Genomic DNA, 20,899 nt, shown 5'->3' with positions numbered 1-20,899 from the left:
GCGGACGCGCGAGAGAAAAATAAATAAATAAAATAGCTGAGCGCACGGGTGGCGCGTTAACAGGCTAGCGAATTACTAGCGTTTTGTGCTAGTAGTACTAATAACAAAAGCTAGCGATATCAGGTTAATCTGAGATGTTGGGTAAAATGTAGTAGTATAAACAACTAGAAATGGTAGTAAAATGATGGTTCAAAACAAAGAAATATATGGCTAAGACGGAGCTTATCGCACCGAATCAAACAAACACACTCACAGCAGGCAGCGAGGCAGACAGGAGCAATCGAGGATAATTTAATTTAATTGAGGATAGTAAGAGTGCTAGTGCTTTAGATGTTTTGGATGCGCATAGCATAGTGAACACTTTACATGAGTCGGTTCTGGCTGAAGTAGAGCCCGTGCAGCCGGGCAAATGGGTGACAGTGAGGGATCGCTCTAGTCGCGGATCTAAAAACCACTCTTCCGTTCCGATTACCATAACAAATCGATTTGCCCCGCTCAGTGAAACACCCACTGAGAATGATTGTGCCCTAGTTATTGGCGATTCTATTACACGGAACGTGAAAATAGAGACATCAACCACCATAGTCACGTTTGCCGGGAGCCAGAGCGCCTGACATCAAAGCAAATTTAAAAGTGCTGGCTAATGCTAATCGTAAATTCTCTAAGATCATTATTCATGTCGGCACTAATGATGTTCGACTCCGCCAGTCGGAGATCACCAAAATTAATATTAAAGAGGTGTGTGAACTTGCAAGTACGATGTCAAGGACTGTAATTTGCTCTGGCCCCCTTCCTGTTCGCTGGAGTGATGAGATAGTTAGTAGATTGTGTTCGCTTAACGGTTGGCTGTCTAAGTGGTGTCCGCTTAATAATATAGAATTCATAGACAATTGGAAAAGTTTTTGGGGCAAACCTGACCTGTTGAAAAGAGATGGTATTTATCCCTCCTGGAATGGTGCTGCTCTTCTCTCTAGTAATATGGCTCATAGTCTTAGAGCTCAAACATGACAATCTGGGGCTCAGGTCAGGAAGCAGACAGACTGGCTAAACCGACCGTCTGCTAGCGGCCTCGCGTCACCAAGGTCAGATAAATCACATCACATAGAGCCTCTTTCACCTAGCTATCATCATATAGAGACTGTGTCTGTTCCCTGAACTTGGAAATCCAAAAAACGTTTAAACCCATCTAAGGTTAAAAATTTAATTGATGTTCAACAAATAAAAAACAGCTCTAATACAGATGAGCAAATGCTAAAGCTTGGGGTGCTGAATATTCGATCGCTTACTTCAAAAGCACTCGTTGTTAATGATATGATTTCAGATAATAACCTAGATGTGCTGTGTTTGACAGAAACCTGGCTAAAACCAAACGATTACATTACTTTAAATGAATCAACCCCGCAAGATTACTGTTATAAACATGAGCCTCGTCTGAAACGCAAAGGGGGTGGTGTCTTTACAGACTTGATCAAAGAATTTGCGGACTTTCTATCAGAATTAATATTGACTGCAGATAAAGTACTAATTGTTGGTGATTTTAATATACACATCGATAATGAAAAAGATGCATTGGGATTGGCATTTAAAGACATTGTAAATTCAATTGGAGTTAGACAACACGCTTTGGAACAATCTACATTGTTAAAAGCGCTATATAAATGAAGATGACTTGACTTGACTTGACCTACGTAACATATATTTCTAAGAAATTTCTTCTTTGATTTATGATTGCTGATACACTTAATTTATTAACATTTAATCATGTTATAGTAATAATATTAAATTATGGTTAATTCAAGGCTGTTAATATGCACGTATTCGCCATCTAGCTAATTTTTGAATATATAGTATTCTATAGGCTACTCTCCGCTTGTCTTCACATGTATAAATGTAGTAAAACATATTTTTTGGGGGGCTTTAGTGCCTTAGCTCTTTAGGGCTAAAGAATCCCTGAAACCCTGTATATCTATATTATCTATATTATTATTATGGTTGTTATTAATAGTGAATAAATCTAAAGCTTTTAAAACTATTATTTTGTGTTATTGAATTTGAATTGAATTTGTCATGAAGATGTGACCATTTCTTCCTTTTATGTAGGCTTACTAAATAATCTTAATAAAAAAATATATAATAATAATAAAAAATAGGGAGGGGGGGTGCCCTTTTTCAGTTTCAACACATGCCCCTCAAAAGGTCTGTGCACGGCCCTGAAAGCTGCTTTGAAACAATCTGTACTGTAAAAAGCGCTATATTAATGTAGGTAACTTGACTGTGCATTTATTTGTTCCAAGTTTGTGTCTGCAAGTTCCAAGTTGGCACCACTGCACATTTAATTAACATTTCTAAATATTTTTATTTTGCAGTTTATTCACAGAGATCTAGCAGCCAGAAACATCCTGGTAGGAGAAAATTTTATGGCAAAGATCGCTGATTTCGGCCTGTCCAGAGGTCAGGAGGTTTACGTGAAAAAGACAATGGTAAAGATCTGAAGGAGAACTTGTAAATGTGTAAATGAACGTGTGATTTAACGTGTGTTTCTCCGCAGGGCCGTCTGCCAGTGAGGTGGATGGCCATAGAATCTCTCAACTACAGTGTTTACACCACCAACAGTGATGTGTAAGAGTCTTCCAGTCTGTTGTGTTGTGTAGCGTGTGTCTGCGCTGAGAGTAACGTGTGTTGTGTCTGCGCTGAGAGTAACGCGTGTTGTGTCTGCGTGAGAGTAACGTGTGTTGTGTCTGCGTGAGAGTAACATGTGTTGTGTCTGCGCTGAGAGTAACGTGTGTTGTGTCTGCGTGAGAGTAACGTGTGTTGTGTCTGTGCTGAGAGTAACGTGTGTTGTGTCTGCGTGAGAGTAACATGTGTTGTGTCTGTGCTGAGAGTAACGTGTGTTGTGTCTGCGTGAGAGTAACATGTGTTGTGTCTGCGTGACAGTAACATGTGTTGTGTCTGCGTGAGAGTAACGCGTGTTGTGTCTGCGCTGAGAGTAACGCGTGTTGTGTCTGCGTGAGAGTAACGTGTTGTGTCTGTGCTGAGAGTAACGTGTGTTGTGTCTGCTGAGAGTAACGTGTGTTGTGTCTGCGTGAGAGTAACGTGTGTTGTGTCTGCGTGAGAGTAACATGTGTTGTGTCTGTGCTGAGAATAACGTGTGTTGTGTCTGCGTGAGAGTAACATGTGTTGTGTCTGTGCTGAGAGTAACGTGTGTTGTGTCTGCGCTGAGAGTAACGTGTGTTGTGTCTGCGTGAGAGTAACGTGTGTTGTGTCTGCGTGAGAGTAACGTGTGTTGTGTCTGCGTGAGAGTAACGTGTGTTGTGTCTGCGTGAGAGTAACGTGTGTTGTGTCTGCGTGAGAGTAACGTGTGTTGTGTCTGCGTGAGAGTAACGTGTGTCGTGTCTGCGTGAGAGTAACATGTGTCGTGTCTGCGTGAGAGTAACGTGTGTTGTGTCTGTGCTGAGAGTAACGTGTGTTGTGTCTGCGTGAGAGTAACGTGTGTTGTGTCTGCGTGAGAGTAACGTGTGTTGTGTCTGCGTGAGAGTAACGTGTGTCGTGTCTGCGTGAGAGTAACGTGTGTTGTGTCTGCGTGAGAGTAACGTGTGTTGTGTCTGTGCTGAGAGTAACATGTGTTGTGTCTGCGTGAGAGTAACATGTGTTGTGTCTGTGCTGAGAGTAACGTGTGTTGTGTCTGCGTGAGAGTAACATGTGTTGTGTCTGCGTGACAGTAACATGTGTTGTGTCTGCGTGAGAGTAACGCGTGTTGTGTCTGCGCTGAGAGTAACGCGTGTTGTGTCTGCGTGAGAGTAACGTGTTGTGTCTGTGCTGAGAGTAACGTGTGTTGTGTCTGCTGAGAGTAACGTGTGTTGTGTCTGCGTGAGAGTAACGTGTGTTGTGTCTGCGTGAGAGTAACGTGTGTTGTGTCTGTGCTGAGAATAACGTGTGTTGTGTCTGCGTGAGAGTAACATGTGTTGTGTCTGTGCTGAGAGTAACGTGTGTTGTGTCTGCGCTGAGAGTAACGTGTGTTGTGTCTGCGTGAGAGTAACGTGTGTTGTGTCTGCGTGAGAGTAACGTGTGTTGTGTCTGCGTGAGAGTAACGTGTGTTGTGTCTGCGTGAGAGTAACGTGTGTTGTGTCTGCGCTGAGAGTAACGTGTGTTGTGTCTGCGTGAGAGTAACGTGTGTTGTGTCTGCGCTGAGAGTAACGCGTGTTGTGTCTGCGTGAGAGTAACGTGTGTTGTGTCTGCGTGAGAGTAACATGTGTTGTGTCTGCGCTGAGAGTAACGTGTGTTGTGTCTGCGTGAGAGTAACGTGTGTTGTGTCTGTGCTGAGAGTAACATGTGTTGTGTCTGCGTGAGAGTAACATGTGTTGTGTCTGTGCTGAGAGTAACGTGTGTTGTGTCTGCGTGAGAGTAACGTGTTGTGTCTGCGTGACAGTAACATGTGTTGTGTCTGCGTGAGAGTAACGCGTGTTGTGTCTGCGCTGAGAGTAACGCGTGTTGTGTCTGCGTGAGAGTAACGTGTTGTGTCTGTGCTGAGAGTAACGTGTGTTGTGTCTGCTGAGAGTAACGTGTGTTGTGTCTGCGTGAGAGTAACGTGTTGTGTCTGCGTGACAGTAACATGTGTTGTGTCTGCGTGAGAGTAACGCGTGTTGTGTCTGCGCTGAGAGTAACGCGTGTTGTGTCTGCGTGAGAGTAACGTGTTGTGTCTGTGCTGAGAGTAACGTGTGTTGTGTCTGCTGAGAGTAACGTGTGTTGTGTCTGCGAGAGAGTAACGTGTGTTGTGTCTGCGTGAGAGTAACATGTGTTGTGTCTGTGCTGAGAATAACGTGTGTTGTGTCTGCGTGAGAGTAACATGTGTTGTGTCTGTGCTGAGAGTAACGTGTGTTGTGTCTGCGCTGAGAGTAACGTGTGTTGTGTCTGCGTGAGAGTAACGTGTGTTGTGTCTGCGTGAGAGTAACGTGTGTTGTGTCTGCGTGAGAGTAACGTGTGTTGTGTCTGCGTGAGAGTAACGTGTGTTGTGTCTGCGTGAGAGTAACGTGTGTTGTGTCTGCGTGAGAGTAACGTGTGTCGTGTCTGCGTGAGAGTAACGTGTGTCGTGTCTGCGTGAGAGTAACGTGTGTTGTGTCTGTGCTGAGAGTAACGTGTGTTGTGTCTGCGTGAGAGTAACGTGTGTTGTGTCTGCGTGAGAGTAACGTGTGTTGTGTCTGCGTGAGAGTAACGTGTGTTGTGTCTGCGCTGAGAGTAACGTGTGTTGTGTCTGCGCTGAGAGTAACGTGTGTTGTGTCTGCGTGAGAGTAACCTGTGTTGTGTCTGCGTGAGAGTAACGTGTGTTGTGTCTGCGTGAGAGTAACGTGTGTTGTGTCTGCGTGAGAGTAACATGTGTCGTGTCTGCGTGAGAGTAACGTGTGTTGTGTCTGCGTGAGAGTAACGTGTATTGTGTCTGTGCTGAGAATAACGTGTGTTGTGTCTGCGTGAGAGTAACGTGTGTTGTGTCTGCGTGAGAGTAACATGTGTTGTGTCTGCGCTGAGAGTAACCTGTGTTGTGTCTGCGTGAGAGTAACGTGTGTTGTGTCTGTGCTGAGAGTAACGTGTGTTGTGTCTGCGTGAGAGTAACGTGTTGTGTCTGCGTGAGAGTAACGTGTGTTGTGTCTGCGTGAGAGTAACGTGTTGTGTCTGTGCTGAGAGTAACGTGTTGTGTCTGTGCTGAGAATAACGTGTGTTGTGTCTGCGTGAGAGTAACGTGTTGTGTCTGTGCTGAGAGTAACGTGTTGTGTCTGTGCTGAGAATAACGTGTGTTGTGTCTGTGCTGAGAGTAACGTGTGTTGTGTCTGTGCTGAGAGTAACGTGTGTTGTGTCTGTGCTGAGAGTAACGTGTGTTGTGTCTGCGCTGAGAGTAACGTGTGTTGTGTCTGTGCTGAGAGTAACGTGTGTTGTGTCTGCGTGAGAGTAACGTGTGTTGTGTCTGCGCTGAGAGTAACGTGTGTTGTGTCTGTGCTGAGAGTAACGTGTGTTGTGTCTGCGTGAGAGTAACGTGTGTTGTGTCTGCGTGAGAGTAACATGTGTTGTGTCTGTGCTGAGAGTAACGTGTGTTGTGTCTGCGTGAGAGTAACGTGTGTTGTGTCTGCGTGAGAGTAACGTGTTGTGTCTGCGCGAGAATAACGTGTGTTGTGTCTACATGAGAGTAACGTGTGTTGTGTCTGCGCACTGTGTGTCTGCGTGAGAGTAACGTGTGTTGTGTCTGCATGAGAGTAACGTGTGTTGTGTCTGCGCACTGTGTGTCTGCGTGAGAGTAACGTGTGTTGTGTCTGCATGAGAGTAACGTGTGTTGTGTCTGCGCTGAGAGTAACGTGTTGTCTGTGCTGAGAGTAACGTGTTGTGTCTGTGCTGAGAGTAACGTGTGTTGTGTTTGCGTGAGAGTAACGTGTGTTGTGTCTGCGCGAGAATAACGTGTGTTGTGTCTGCGCTGAGAGTAACGTGTGTTGTGTCTGTGCTGAGAGTAACGTGTGTTGTGTCTGCGTGAGAGTAACGTGTGTTGTGTCTGTGCTGAGAGTAACGTGTGTTGTGTCTGCGCTGAGAGTAACGTGTGTTGTGTCTGCGTGAGAGTAACGTGTGTTGTGTCTGCGTGAGAGTAACGTGTGTTGTGTCTGCGTGAGAGTAACATGTGTTGTGTCTGTGCTGAGAGTAACGTGTGTTGTGTCTGCGTGAGAGTAACGTGTGTTGTGTCTGCGTGAGAGTAACGTGTGTTGTGTCTGCGTGAGAGTAACGTGTGTTGTGTCTGCGCTGAGAGTAACGTGTGTTGTGTCTGCGTGAGAGTAACGTGTGTTGTGTCTGCGCTGAGAGTAACGTGTGTTGTGTCTGCGTGAGAGTAACATGTGTTGTGTCTGTGCTGAGAGTAACGTGTGTTGTGTCTGCGCGAGAATAACGTGTGTTGTGTCTGCATGAGAGTAACGTGTGTTGTGTCTGCGCACTGTGTGTCTGCGTGAGAGTAACGTGTGTTGTGTCTGCATGAGAGTAACGTGTGTTGTGTCTGCGCACTGTGTGTCTGCGTGAGAGTAACGTGTGTTGTGTCTGCATGAGAGGTACGTGTGTTGTGTCTGCGCTGAGAGTAACGTGTTGTGTCTGCGCACTGTGTGTCTGCATGAGAGTAACGTGTGTTGTGTCTGTGCTGAGAGTGACGTGTGTTGTGTCTGTGCTGAGAGTAACGTGTGTTGTGTCTGTGCTGAGAGTAACGTGTGTTGTGTCTGCGCTAAGAGTAACGTGTTGTGTCTGCATGAGAGTAACATGTGTTGTGTCTGTGCTGAGAGTAACGTGTGTTGTGTCTGCGTGAGAGTAACGTGTGTTGTGTCTGCATGAGAGGTACGTGTGTTGTGTCTGCGCTGAGAGTAACGTGTTGTGTCTGCGTACTGTGTGTCTGCATGAGAGTAACGTGTGTTGTGTCTGTGCTGAAAGTGACGTGTGTTGTGTCTGTGCTGAGAGTAACGTGTGTTGTGTCTGTGCTGAGAGTAACGTGTGTTGTGTCTGCGCTGAGAGTAACGTGTTGTGTCTGCATGAGAGTAACATGTGTTGTGTCTGTGCTGAGAGTAACGTGTGTTGTGTCTGTGCTGAGAGTAACGTGTGTTGTGTCTGCGTGAGAGTAACGTGTTGTGTCTGCATGAGAGTAACGTGTGTTGTGTCTGTGTGAGAGTAACGTGTGTTGTGTCTGCGCTCTGTGTGTCTGCGCGAGAATAACGTGTTGTGTCTGCGCTGAGAGTAACGTGTGTTGTGTCTGCGTGAGAATAACGTGTGTTGTGTCTGTGCTGAGAGTAACGTGTGTTGTGTCTGCATGAGAGTAACGTGTGTTGTGTCTGCGTGAGAGTAACGTGTGTTGTGTCTGTGCTGAGAGTAACGTGTGTTGTGTCTGCGTGAGAGTAACGTGTGTTGTGTCTGCGTGAGAGTAACGTGTGTTGTGTCTGTGCTGAGAGTAACGTGTGTTGTGTCTGCATGAGAGTAACGTGTGTTGTGTCTGCGTGAGAGTAACGTGTGTTGTGTCTGTGCTGAGAGTAACGTGTGTTGTGTCTGCGTGAGAGTAACGTGTGTTGTGTCTGCGTGAGAGTAACGTGTGTTGTGTCCGCGCTGAGAGTAACGTGTTGCGTCTGTGCTGAGAGTAACGTGTGTTGTGTCTGTGCTGAGAGTAACGTGTGTTGCGTCTGTGCTGAGAGTAACGTGTGTTGTGTCTGTGCTGAGAGTAACGTGTGTTGCGTCTGTGCTGAGAGTAACGTGTGTTGTGTCTGTGCTGAGAGTAACGTGTGTTGTGTCTGTGCTGAGAGTAACGTGTGTTGTGTCTGTGCTGAGAGTAACGTGTGTTGCGTCTGTGCTGAGAGTAACGTGTGTTGCGTCTGTGCTGAGAGTAACGTGTGTTGTGTCTGTGCTGAGAGTAACGTGTGTTGTGTCTGCGTGAGAGTAACGTGTGTTGTGTCTGCGTGAGATTAACGTGTTGTGTCTGCGTGAGAGTAACGTGTGTTGTGTCTGCGCTGAGAGTAACGTGTGTTGTGTCTGCGCTCTGTGTGTCTGCGTGAGAGTAACGTGTTGTGTCTGTGCAGGTGGTCGTACGGTGTGCTGCTCTGGGAGGTGGTCAGCTTAGGTCTGTGTTCACTGGATATTTCTCAATATTTTCAATATTACAGTAGGTGCGTCCCAATTCATGTGATTATGCACTGGTTAGCATAAATAGTGTGAGTAATGAGAAAATTCTAAAAAGCACTTCAAAAACCTGGATGATGAATCATCAAATTAATTGGACACTTCATGCACTCACTGATCGCAGGTTTAATTAAACCTAGCTTATGAAGACAGGCTATCAGACTCTGATACTGAATGACTAAATAACCCTATAAAGCTCGTACACTAGACGGTATAGAGAACATTTAGTGCATCATTTGGGACACACCTACAGTATTGGAGGTCGGTTGCATGTCTGAGGTGTTCCTGCTGACATGTGATTGGTTGGCTCTTGATTGGCAGGAGGAACACCGTACTGCGGTCTGACGTGCGCTGAGCTCTACGAGAAACTCCCGCTGGGCTTCCGGCTGGAGAAGCCACTCAACTGTGATGACGAGGTGTAAGTGTAAAGCGCCGGTCAGCCACACATGTGCGAGAGCAGGAGGAATGAACTCTTTCTCTGTCTCGCTCTACAGGTATGAGCTGATGAAACAGTGCTGGAAGGAGAAGCCGTACGAGAGGCCGTCATTCTCTCAGATCCTGATGTCACTCAATCGTATGCTGGAGGAGAGGAAGGTATCATGGGGATTATTACTTTTCCAATTCTGATAAATAGCATCATTACATGTTGTTTTGCTAATGACCTTCTCCTCTCATTCTGTCCAGACGTACGTCAACACGACACTCTATGAGAAGTTCACCTACGCCGGCATTGACTGTTCTGCTGAGGAGGCTGGCTGATCTCAGAGCTTCATTACGCTTAATATCATCCTCTGATTCACAGACTAGAGGTTTACACACACTCTGTGTATCATATTTCTTTTTGTTGTGAAGTGTTTATTGATGTGTGAGATGTTGATTGCAGATGCTGACAGATGTTTAACATTTGTATATATCATTGTTTTTAATAAAAGCCCTGTTGTTTGATACTGCAAGCCCTTCTGTTTCTGAATGTACATTGTAACAACTCATCTGATATCAAAGACAAAATGAAAAAAAAAAAAGGGGAATCACATCCAAATATAATTGCCAAACACCAGCTCAAAAGGAATATATATCAAAATAATATATCACAACACCATAAAGCAAATATAGCTGCAAGCAGCCATTACCGGGGCCAAGCAGAATAAGACGACAAGACATGCCAACATGTCTGAAAGTGTCAGACCAACTGCAAAAATGAGCAATTAAAGACATTTAAAGAGGATTTTAGGCAAAATGCCTGAAAAATCATAGAAACAATAATTAAAATTAATAGATTATCACTTTCGACCAATAGGTGGCGCAGTTACAAAACTGATGTGATGCGGTCAGAGTGAAGTGACAATGACACATACAATGTTTGGTGTAAATATGTCAAGGCATTGTAGAGATAAAGCCTGAATAGTGCTATTAGCATCATGCCTCAACTTTGCTGCTGCGCTATACGAAAACGGTTTCGTCTATCGACACGGAATCCATAACTTTTAGTCGGCACGGTCTGGAGATGATACGATTTGATTTTGGTGAAAATCGGACAAACGGTCTAGGAGGAGTTCGAAAAAGTAGGTTTTGACTGAAAATCAAGATGGCGGACAGGAAGGAATCTATTAAGACCAGTGGCTTTTCAATAGCCAGATATATTCAAAAATTATTAGCCTTTTTGGAAATTTTGTTATAACTTTTGACCACTAGGTGGCGCTGTTTCAAAATATTTTGAGTACCTTCAGGGGATGGTGTTGTTGGCACATTCTGAGTTTTGTAATATTACACCAATGCATTTTTTAAGTATAGCATTTTATTTCACAAAACTGTATTGAAGTCAATGGGAATTTCATGTTTTGTTCTATTATAGCGCCACCAAGAGGCTCAGTCCCACAATTTTTTTTATGTGTCCTCAGAGTGAGGCCATAAATATGTGTGTCAATTTTGGTGAAAATATCTCAATTCACTTCAGAGTTATAGACATTTATATGAAAAAACACGTAAAAAATGACTGACACATGACTTTGATTGAATTTTACTACCCCTTACTATCAATATTTTCGCGTTTGGGCACTGTTGTTCAGTTATCGACCTATGTTTCCATAGGTCGATAGCTTCCACTTCTGACGGTGGTTTCGTCTCGATCGGACAAGCGGTTTCGAAGATATAGCCAAATGTTTTTTAAGCGCTAAATCGCAACGCTAAGCAAACCATAAGGCGAAACCTAGCATGTTTGGTATCGTTGGACTCGGCAAGGTTTCAGGAGTCTAATTAGATGAGTCTCGTGAAAATAAGTCGACCACACCCAAAGTTATAAGCCTTTGAAAAAAAAAATCACCACCAGGTGACACTGTTTCGAAAATTCTCAGGCTCCTTCAAGGCATCGTGCTGATGACCCATGCCAAGTTTTGTAACAATCCGTTCATGCGTTGTTAAAATACAGCATTTTAGCACAAAATTCAAAATGGCCGACAGCCAAAATGTCCGATATGGTAAAATTGTACATCAGTCGACTCAGCATGTTGCCCTGAATCTAACGAGACCAATTTTATGATTTTTGGACAAACTGTTCAAAAGTTATAAGCATAAATAGCCATTTTTCATATCTCCGGACCAGTAGGTGGCGCTGTGCCGAAACGCAGCATGTTGCCTCAGGTCATGCTTGGGATGACATGTACCAAGTTTGGTCTGAATCCGATAAACTGTTGCGGAGATACAGCCTTACGTTTGTTTTCACAAGCGCTACGTAAACTTGAATTCCATAAATTTTTGTCGGCATGGTCTGGAGATGATCTGGTTCAATTTTCGTGAAAATCGGAGCAACGGCCTAGGAGGAGTTCGAAAAAGTAGGGTTTTCGGAAAATTCAAAATTGCGGAAAAATTTCCATGACGGAAAATGACGTCATACTTTGCTAGCGCGTTATTTAACTCAAAGAAACGCATCCTATATGAGATTAATCAGATATATACAAAATAAACATAATATTACGAATGATATCTGCACAAAATGAAGCGAATGCACAAGTGAACTTGAACTAAGTTACGTGCCATTCAGAATGACTCATGTTGTGGACACGCTATTTCTGGAGAAACGCGACTATGGCAACTAAACCCAAATAATTCACAATGTTTTATTACAATATTGTTCTCTTTATAATGTTATGTAATATGACAGTCCAATAGTCATTATTAGTCGTGCATTGCCGTTTGAGCTGCGGGCGCTGAAACTGAAGAGGATCACTGTAAGCTTTACTACTTTAATTCTTAACCAAATGCATCCTATATGAGATAAATCAGATATAGATAGGCCTACACAAAATAAACACAACATTACAACTTACATTTGCACAAAACAAAAGGCTGCGAATGCACATGCAAACTTATAGTCATTATGAAGGTGTAAAATGGTCCCAAACATAACTAAGACGTGCTTGCTATACATGTTTTGCATGTTTTGAGCAGCATCGCACATGCATGAACTTGCTTAATCGATTATCAATAAGTTTTATCGATTAAATGTATTATCGACAATTAATCGATTGTGACATATTCTATATATATATATATATATATATATATATATATATATATATATATATATATATATATATATATATATATATTTTTTTTTTTTTTATCATAGCCACTTTGTGTGTATTTTCTGACTGAAGACATACAGACATAGAGGGCCCTATCTTGCACCCAGCGCAATTGACTTTGTACACCGACACATGTATCATTCCTATTTTGCACCCGTGCAAAGCGGACTTTTCCCTCCACAGACCCACATCAGTTAACTAAGAAATACACTTGCGCTCGCGGGGGCGGTTCAGCGCAAAGAGGAGGTGTGTTCCAGCGCAAAGGTTCCCTCATGCTATTTTACAGGTTTAGAAAACAATTCCGCCACTGATGAAAAAAAAAAAAACTGTTTAAAGTCAGTGGCGCGTTGCGCATGTTATTCATATGCTATTTTAAGGGCGCATGCTTGGCCTTAATCAATGTAGCGTGTGCACAACGTGCATACACTTTGATTCTCTCATCTTCATCCAGAAGCAGCAGTTCTCATTTTTGCAAATCATACATTATTACGATAGATAGATAGATAGATAGATAGATAGATAGATAGATAGATAGATAGATAGATAGATAGACAGTTTATTATAAAAGCATACATCTAGCTTACACATTTACCCAAATTATCATACGCCTGTTTAACCGAAGTTAATTTGGGTGTGTTTCTCCATCCCCAACGTCCCTGACGAGAACGTCGGTCTCCTCGGCTGTGAACTGCTCCTCACGCGTGTCTGGCAAATCCGCCGTTATAATAGGAATCCGCTTTAGAACAAGCGCGCCTGCTCTTAAAGGGAATGTGAGATGACGCTCTGATTGGTTTATTTCACGTTACGCCCAAACCACACCTATGAATAATGAAGCTACTTCAGACCAACCCCTTTTAGATTTCCGTTTCAGATCGTTAAAATAGGGCCCATAGAGTGCAAATACGTGTCAGCTCACGTTTATTTGTAAAGTGCGTTTCACAATACAGATCGTTTCAAAGCAGCTCTGGAGAAAAGACACGTCTTAATTCAATTCAATTCAATTCAAATTTATTTGTATAGCGCTTTACAGAAAGTGCATTTCAGAAATGTACATAGAAAAATAAAGTTAGTTAACCATGTATTAATTTAGGGCATAACATTGCTGGCGTTGAGTCATCTCTTCACAGGCGTCGAGTCGTCTCTTCACGGGCGTCGAGTCGTCTCTTCACGGGCGTCAAGTCGTCTCTTCACAGGCGTCGAGTCGTCTCTTCACGGGCGTCGAGTCGTCTCTTCACAGGCGTCGAGTCGTCTCTTCACAGGCGTCGAGTCGTCTCTTCACGGGCGTCGAGTCGTCTCTTCACAGGCGTCGAGTCGTCTCTTCACAGGCGTCGAGTCGTCTCTTCACGGGTGTTGGGGCATCTGAAGTCTCCATGAGAGGCTGGATACAAACTGGAGCTGACGAACTATTACTGACGGAACTAGCGTCCCGAGATAACAACAGAAAAGCAGATGGGAAAGAATTAGCATAGCCGGGGGAATCTACAGCCCAAAACCACATCTGATTAATCGTGAATTTCCGCCAAAACGTAAGCACAGACAAAAAGGTGAAAAAACACCGACAGGAGATCGAAGAGTGCCTACATATGGTGCAGGCGTGGACATCTTAAGCTGTAAACAGACAGTGAGCTGTTTATTAGATTCAATTAGTTATGAATGGACATACAACAAACAGGGACAGTTTGTTTGCAGTTTTTGTGACTGTTGTTGTTTGTGTTTGTTAAGGTAGTTCTTGTCACCTTAAGGCTATTGCTATTAATAATTTATTATAATTTTATAATATGTGTTTTAAATATTATACACTACTGATATTAATGAACTGAATATATGTTTTGGGTGTAGGTTGGGAGTCTCAATCGAAATGTATGAAATTATACAATATGAACTTTAAAGGCCGTTTTCTCAAAATGAGTTTTTTCTCACACTCAGAGTCAGATATATCCACTTCAGTAGCACCGACAACCACCAACTTTTCCAGTCTTATACTTAACTATATTCTGAAGGCTTTTACAGAGTGATTTGTTGATATATCATTCCTATCCTGAGTTATAGGTTCTTTTACTCCAAAAAAATATGGCAAATATTGATTTTTTAAGGCTATTGTCAGTATTTTCTCATTTACTAAAGCACAAAATAAGAAATCCAGAATCCCATCTGTAAAAGTCCTTTCATCTAATATGTCAACAAATATAACCAAGAATTTTAAACCTGGTCCTTTCCAATTTCCAGATTTTGTTTTTGGAAATGTATGCAAATGAGCATATAATTAATTATATAAGGCCTCACTTGCATATTTAAACATTAATTTACACAAAACTTGTAATACATTTTCTTATATTTATGCCAGTAATAAACTGGTGAAGTTTCACAGTGATATCTTCTAATTTAAAAAATTTCCCTATTCATCTGTAGTGTCTCGCCTTAAATCATGAAACTACCATCCGATAAATCTGCCAGCTAGAACAAATATCATTCACATGTAAGGTTTGCTTTTTCCTGAATTAATGATTAAAACAACACTGCAATTTTTTTGCACTAATTTTGGTAAATCGTCTAAAAGGGAACATTTGTCTTTTTTCCATTTCATCATCTAAAATAGGCAAACAAACAACTTAATTGATTTTTTCATGTCATAGGTTTGTACAATAATTTTTTTCTTAGACTTTTTGGTCCTTGATATTACCTAGATGTTTTGTGATTTAATAATGATTATGAGCGCTGTTCAATATGACACAGAACTGTCACTTGCTTTATTGTAAAATACACAAAGGATGTTGTTTTACATGCCATGAGCTTCATCAGAGTCAGCTTCTCCTCACAGATGTGTTCAGTCGTCAGCTTCAGGCCTCAGGGCAGCGTCACACACGCGTCTCCCTCCGTCTCTCTCCGTGCAAGGATCACACACACCTCGTACACGCGGAAGGCAGCGAAGGCGGTGGCCAGCAGACACGCGGCGCCCAAGATGTACCACCAGTTGAAGAGGCCGAAGGAAACTCCTTTGCCGATGCAGTAGATGCCGAAACACACCAGCGCCAGCGCGGAGAAGAGCTGCACACACAGCGGTGGCCCCGAGGACGTGTGTTTCTCGCTCATGATGAGAAGCGGTCACTCACACTGCGGGACACACACCTGAGAGGGAAACCGGCTGGATGGAGAAAACAACGCCACTGAGAACTGAGAATGGCTGAGCAGTGAAAAATGCGCGAGTCTGCGTCATGATGAGAACATGAAGACCACAGAAGAGCGATGTGTGTTTGTCATGAGCTCTGAAAGCAGAGGCGATGGCTGGCTGTTATATATACGCTTTAGCTTATCTTAGATTAAAGAAAGCAGAAAGAGATCTGCGCTCTAATCCTGCTGGGAATTAAGATGTGCAGCATTTAAGGAACACTCGTTTCAATTACACTGACTTACAGCTTTCATGTAATTAAGGTAAGTGCGACTGATAAAGAGCTTATAGATCGTAAGTTAGTGTTTTTGAGGTCAACCAGAGATACTTCAATGCAAAGACAGGCAGAAGATTTACAAACCAACTTCAACGTCAATCAAAAACACAATTTGCAGTCAAACATTTCTTCTAAATATGAGGAGCGACACAGTTCAATACAATCAAAATATTCTTTATTACTTTAATTGTGGAATTAACAGGGTAGGATCAACAAGTTTCAAAGAAACAAGATGGACGGGAGCTTGAAAATGGAACTCACAACATCAAATAAACTTAATTTTTATTAGTAGATTATTAACTCTGATGCTTGAACAGAATCAGTGCAGATGCTGGAGGAGCGTTAAGGGCTTTTCACACCAAGGACTATAACTATAAAGAAAACGATAAAGATTGTTCTAAAAATCATTCTTCATATTACCTGTCAGGGATCACTGGTGATCCCAGATTATTTTAGTTCAAAATATGTTTGAGCTTATATATCTCAATATTAATAACAGTCTGGTTAATTTTGAGTCTTGAACTATGAACTCTCAAGGGTTGGCTTTCTAAATGTATGTGTGTTATGTTTCAATTCAGAATTACTTATGAGCAGTAACCTTTTTATTTTGGGCATTTCATGTATGCAGCACTTGCCAAAATTGGGGGTGATGAGGAAGGGGTTAAAAGAATAGCAGAGTTCACACCACAACTAACGATAAAGATATGAGGAACGATATAGTTGGGATCACTTTCAGAACAATTTTTTCCCCAGCTATCGAACGATAGAACACTGACAGCCAATCAGAATCCACTTGAATTTAAAAGGCTTGTGTATTTAAAATGGCAGACATTGTGGAGAAGTTAATCGCCAAGGTCCAGAACAATCCACCACTGTTTGAAATTGATATGGAAAACAATCATTCATACCCTCTGAATAAATGTTGAGAAGTATCACCTCAGGTATCCAGCGCTCACTTCAACAATATTGTCTTGCTTCCTTTGAAGTTGAAAAAGACAAGGTGTTGTTTTTATTCCACTATATTGACTATGTCATCTAAATTCACTGTTAGATTATTAGATTGATTCTCAAAACACAACATGCTGAGGACATCTGTTGGTTCTAACCCTTTAGGCGCCAGAGGTTTTTTCCAAAAACGTTCGATTTTGACATCTTAATTTCAAAAGGCTATATCTTAAAAGTGATAAAAGATCGAGACTTTCTGTAAATTAGAGAAATATTAAGGATGACCCAAAGTTTATGTAGGGATTACATTTTCCCATCTAATTTGCATATTATGACGTCATATGGTGGCGGCCATCTTGGATTATTGATTTTTTATGAAAAGTCACATATTTAAAGGTCCCATGACATGAAATTTTCACTTTCTGGGGTTTTTTAACATTAATATGACTTCCCCTAGCCTGTATATGGTCCCCAAGTTTCTAGAAATTTTAATCGGTGTAAATCGAGCTTTTGCTATCTTTCTCTGCCTTTGAGAAAATGGACGCTCAACCGCGCTGATCTTGAATCTCCTCCTTATGACGTTATAAGGAGGAATGTTACCTCCCCTGTCTCTGCTTTGCCCGCCCAGAGAATATTTTCCGCCCATGAGAAAATGAGCTAGGAAGTAGGAACGCGCGCGCGCGATTTTAGTTTGTCCACGAGAGATATAATGGCTTTTGAGCGAGCGAAGCATAATAATTGCTCAATAATTGGATGTACAAATGAACACCGAAGGGGTTAATACAGAGCTGGGCTTGCTGAACGTCTGAAACTAAAGTCTGGATCAGTACCAACTCTCTTTGGCTCAGCTAACGTTACACACCTCGGACAAGTAAGTCAACTAATAATACAAGTTGTTGCTTTACTGTTTATGGTTACCTAGCTTGTTACACGTAGAATGTGGCTGTAACATTAGCTATGCAGTTACTTGCGCTAATGTAAAGTTAGATAGCATCAAGTATGTGTGTGAATACACACACTGTAACGCGAGTGTTGTACACTTCTTTGTTATTTGGATAGCGTTTTCCTGTTGGTTATAAGGCGTGCGCGATATCCGCATTTCAAGATCGCAGAGCTTGATGTAATTGTAATAAGATAAATTACAGATGTTACAGATCTCTCGTGAAAAGGCAACAGTAGGTTAGCGTTAGCTACATGATAATAACTAAACCATCCGAATAAAGTCCAGACATAATATTTTAAACTAACCATTCGGAAACGTCCTGCTGGAGCCGCTGAGTTGCAACTTCTTCATCCGTTGCTTCTCCATCTGGATCAGATTCTGGGTCAAACTGAAATGCTTGAACGACTGCGTGTCTCCGTGCCATTGCAATATATCCAATGTAAACATGCATGGTCTACCGTTGCAGCAGATGGTCAAGGCCACACCCACCCTCCACCTTACGCCGCCTATCTCCTCCTCATTAACATTTAAAGCTACAGACACCGAAACGGCCCGTCTGAAGGAAGCTCATTCTGGGACTGGCTTATTAAAGCCTACAAAAATTAGCATGTCATGGGACCTTTAAATGATAAAATGCAGCACTTCTTTCCCCCCAAAATGTCCCTCACCTTCTGTATGCTATATTACACAATACTGAATGCTCAGGTAAATAGTAAGTAGTAAAAAAACTGTGTAAATCATTACTAATAAATGGTAGAAACAAACCAAATGCATGTAGCGGTTGGCCTTTTGCTGTAGAGATTTTCCATTTACTACATACAGTTGGCATTCTGATTCCATGTATTGGGCATATATATATATTATTCATATGACACACAAACACAAGTAGACAAGACCTGTTTAGTTCAAAAGCTCACTCGCCACGGCAAGCCACGGATCATGAGTGAGATGACAAGACAAGACGAGAAACAATGTTAGTATTTTTTTTTCTTTTTGTGGTTTTTGTTGATGTTTATTTATTTTATTTTTTTTAGCTGACAAAGACGCACACATCACAAGGACATGAACACAAAAAATAACACATATTGTACACTACTAAATGGTCAGGGAAATAGATAGTAAATCAACAGTGTAATAAATGGCAGACAAAAAAATTGTTGCAGGGCTTTTGCTGTAGAGATAATGACTCCCTATCCATCCAGGTGACATTTCTTGTAGTGTTTCATGGTGTGGTCTTGCGATAGACTTTGCATAATAGCCCCTCTGCCCCGTGTCACACCGCCTCTGCTCCTGCTACGAGCAGCAGCGCGGGCGCGGCCAGATCTGCCTCGCGCGCGCGCCGAGTGTGCACAGCTCAGACTACTGTCATTGTCATTGCGACTCCCTACCCTGCCTCCACTTTGCCCCCTAACTGTCCTATGGATACTTCGACCTCGTCTAACATACCCAGTGGCATTAGACAAAGTCTCCACCACAATACTGTCGCCGCGATTGCGGAGAGGCACGCGGTCACCATGGCTAGCGCGGTAAAAATCTCCCGCGGCCGCCTCGTTCCCCACAACACTAACACGCCTGCTAACTTTGCGATGAACACTCCGACCCCGGGAAACATTGTTCCCACCACTGACATTGGGCAAAGGAGCATCTAACGTTATATTGGGCAAAGGATTCACCGTTTGTGCTTGGTGTAGGGCTATACTTTCACTTTCAGAATCACCGTCATTTTCTGAAGGCAGATAACGTTATTCCCTTTCAGAATCAGCCACTAGGTCATCTCCGGTTGGGAAAGCAATCACCCTCCTCAAAATCCTGATGATTGCAGGGCTCACTCTGTGCACAACTTCATGCACAAAGGACCTAGGGATATCAAAGGGCCGAGACACCACCCTGAAGGATGCTTGCATGACCGAGCCAGAAGAGGAACAGCAGCACCTCAATGCCCCTTTCATGGTTGGAATCCAGCCTAATTGCAGCAGTGAGGGACATGATGGACTGACGAGAAAGAAGGAGGTCAGTACGGAGGTCAGGTCATCTTCAAGATTGGCACAGCTCTGTTCAGATAGCAATAAGATGATGTGGGGGTCACCATCTGTTGATATGAACATATTTTGTTAGAACAGTACATTTGTGCAGTTTAAGTTTCGATTCATATTGTGTTAAATTAATACTTGTGTGTAACTGTATTTATTCATTGGAATATTTTCTTTTATAAATTTTTTTCTTTTCTTTTATTCATATTCTGTTTTTGTTAGCAAAACAAAAGTCATCTTTATTCATCTTTCTTGAAAATATTTAATTTTACTCACATTGCCTATCGTTAAGTATTGTCCATTCAACAATAAATTGCCATGATGTTGTCACAGAGTCAGCCACACCCTAAGCATCAGATTCCTACGCACACTCCCAATCACCTGATTACTGATCAGCACCTCCTGCATCCAATCATCACTGCACCATATAAGCACAATTACCTCAGTTCACCCTTGTCTGGTCTCGTCATTCTAACTTGAACACCAACCTGATTACCTACCTCTGGATAAACACCTGAATGTTCCAGTCCTGAACTACCCCATTTTCAGACTTCTTCAGTCCTCAGTCTGCTACTCATCTCCAGTCTTCTGGTTCACCTGCCAGCCATCCTCTGCAACCACAATCAAGATAAGAACTGTTCATATTCTGTAACACACTAAATATCTTCCAACCAGTTACTTGCCTGCCATCTTGCATATTGTTTCTAAATAAACTAATCCCGAGTTCAGACTGCATGATTTTAGCCCCGATTTTGGCTCGCCGACAGGTTTTGAGAAATCGCCGAAAAATGCCCGAAATCACAGGCAAATCGGTGCTCGTTCACGCGAGTGACAATCACGCAGTGTGAATGAGCAAAGACACGATCTGAGAGAATCACCGACGAGTCGCCGACGCCCGTACGATATTTGGCATGCTAACTATCTGGACCTGTCGGCGATTCAAAATCCTGCTGTGTGAAAAGTGTTCTGACTGAAAACTACATCGGCGATGACGGGGAGGAGTTATAGACCACAATATCAGTATTTTAATAGATATATTTACAATTATATCAAACAGAAACAAAGCACAAACATTTGCTTGACCAGCAGCAACAGCAGCACATTGCAACATTATTTATTTACCCCAAACTCTCTTTGCAGAACACACAGTCCTTGCTCCCCTTGTCTTCCCAGCCATTTCCTCACGCATAATGTTTTTCTTTTTCTCCTTTCCGCTGAAAATCAGTGCACAGACAATTTGGATCGCAAGCTTCTTGCAGGCTATCATTTTTAATAACAATTTCAAAC

At 42.5% G+C, this 20,899-nt stretch overlaps 1 protein-coding gene across 2 annotated transcripts in view; it reads left to right on the top strand.

Moving 5' to 3' along the window:
- tek (TEK tyrosine kinase, endothelial) overlaps positions 1–9,668 on the top strand; it is a 52,688-nt gene extending 43,020 nt beyond the window's left edge. Inside the window, exons 18-23 of one of the 2 annotated variants that reach the window (XR_014030212.1) lie at positions 2,367–2,451; positions 2,549–2,619; positions 8,571–8,611; positions 8,992–9,088; positions 9,165–9,264; positions 9,355–9,621. Coding sequence is in view for 1 of the 2 variants with exons in the window: in XM_081365608.1 (XP_081221734.1) it covers positions 2,367–2,480; positions 2,549–2,619; positions 8,571–8,611; positions 8,992–9,088; positions 9,165–9,264; positions 9,355–9,429 (498 nt within the window). In the remaining variant the exon portion in view is untranslated. Of the gene's footprint in view, positions 1–2,366; positions 2,481–2,548; positions 2,620–8,570; positions 8,612–8,991; positions 9,089–9,164; positions 9,265–9,354 lie in introns of both variants that reach the window. The other variant, XM_081365608.1, reaches the window with a different exon arrangement.
- The last annotated feature ends 11,231 nt before the right edge of the window (positions 9,669–20,899 follow it).

This window comes from Scardinius erythrophthalmus (genome assembly GCF_964197995.2).
Source record: "Scardinius erythrophthalmus genome assembly, chromosome: 5".
In the NCBI taxonomy this organism is placed as follows: Eukaryota; Metazoa; Chordata; class Actinopteri; order Cypriniformes; family Leuciscidae; genus Scardinius; species Scardinius erythrophthalmus.
The sequence above is the reverse complement of the archived record's forward strand: the minus strand, read 5'-3'. Positions and strand labels throughout refer to the sequence as shown.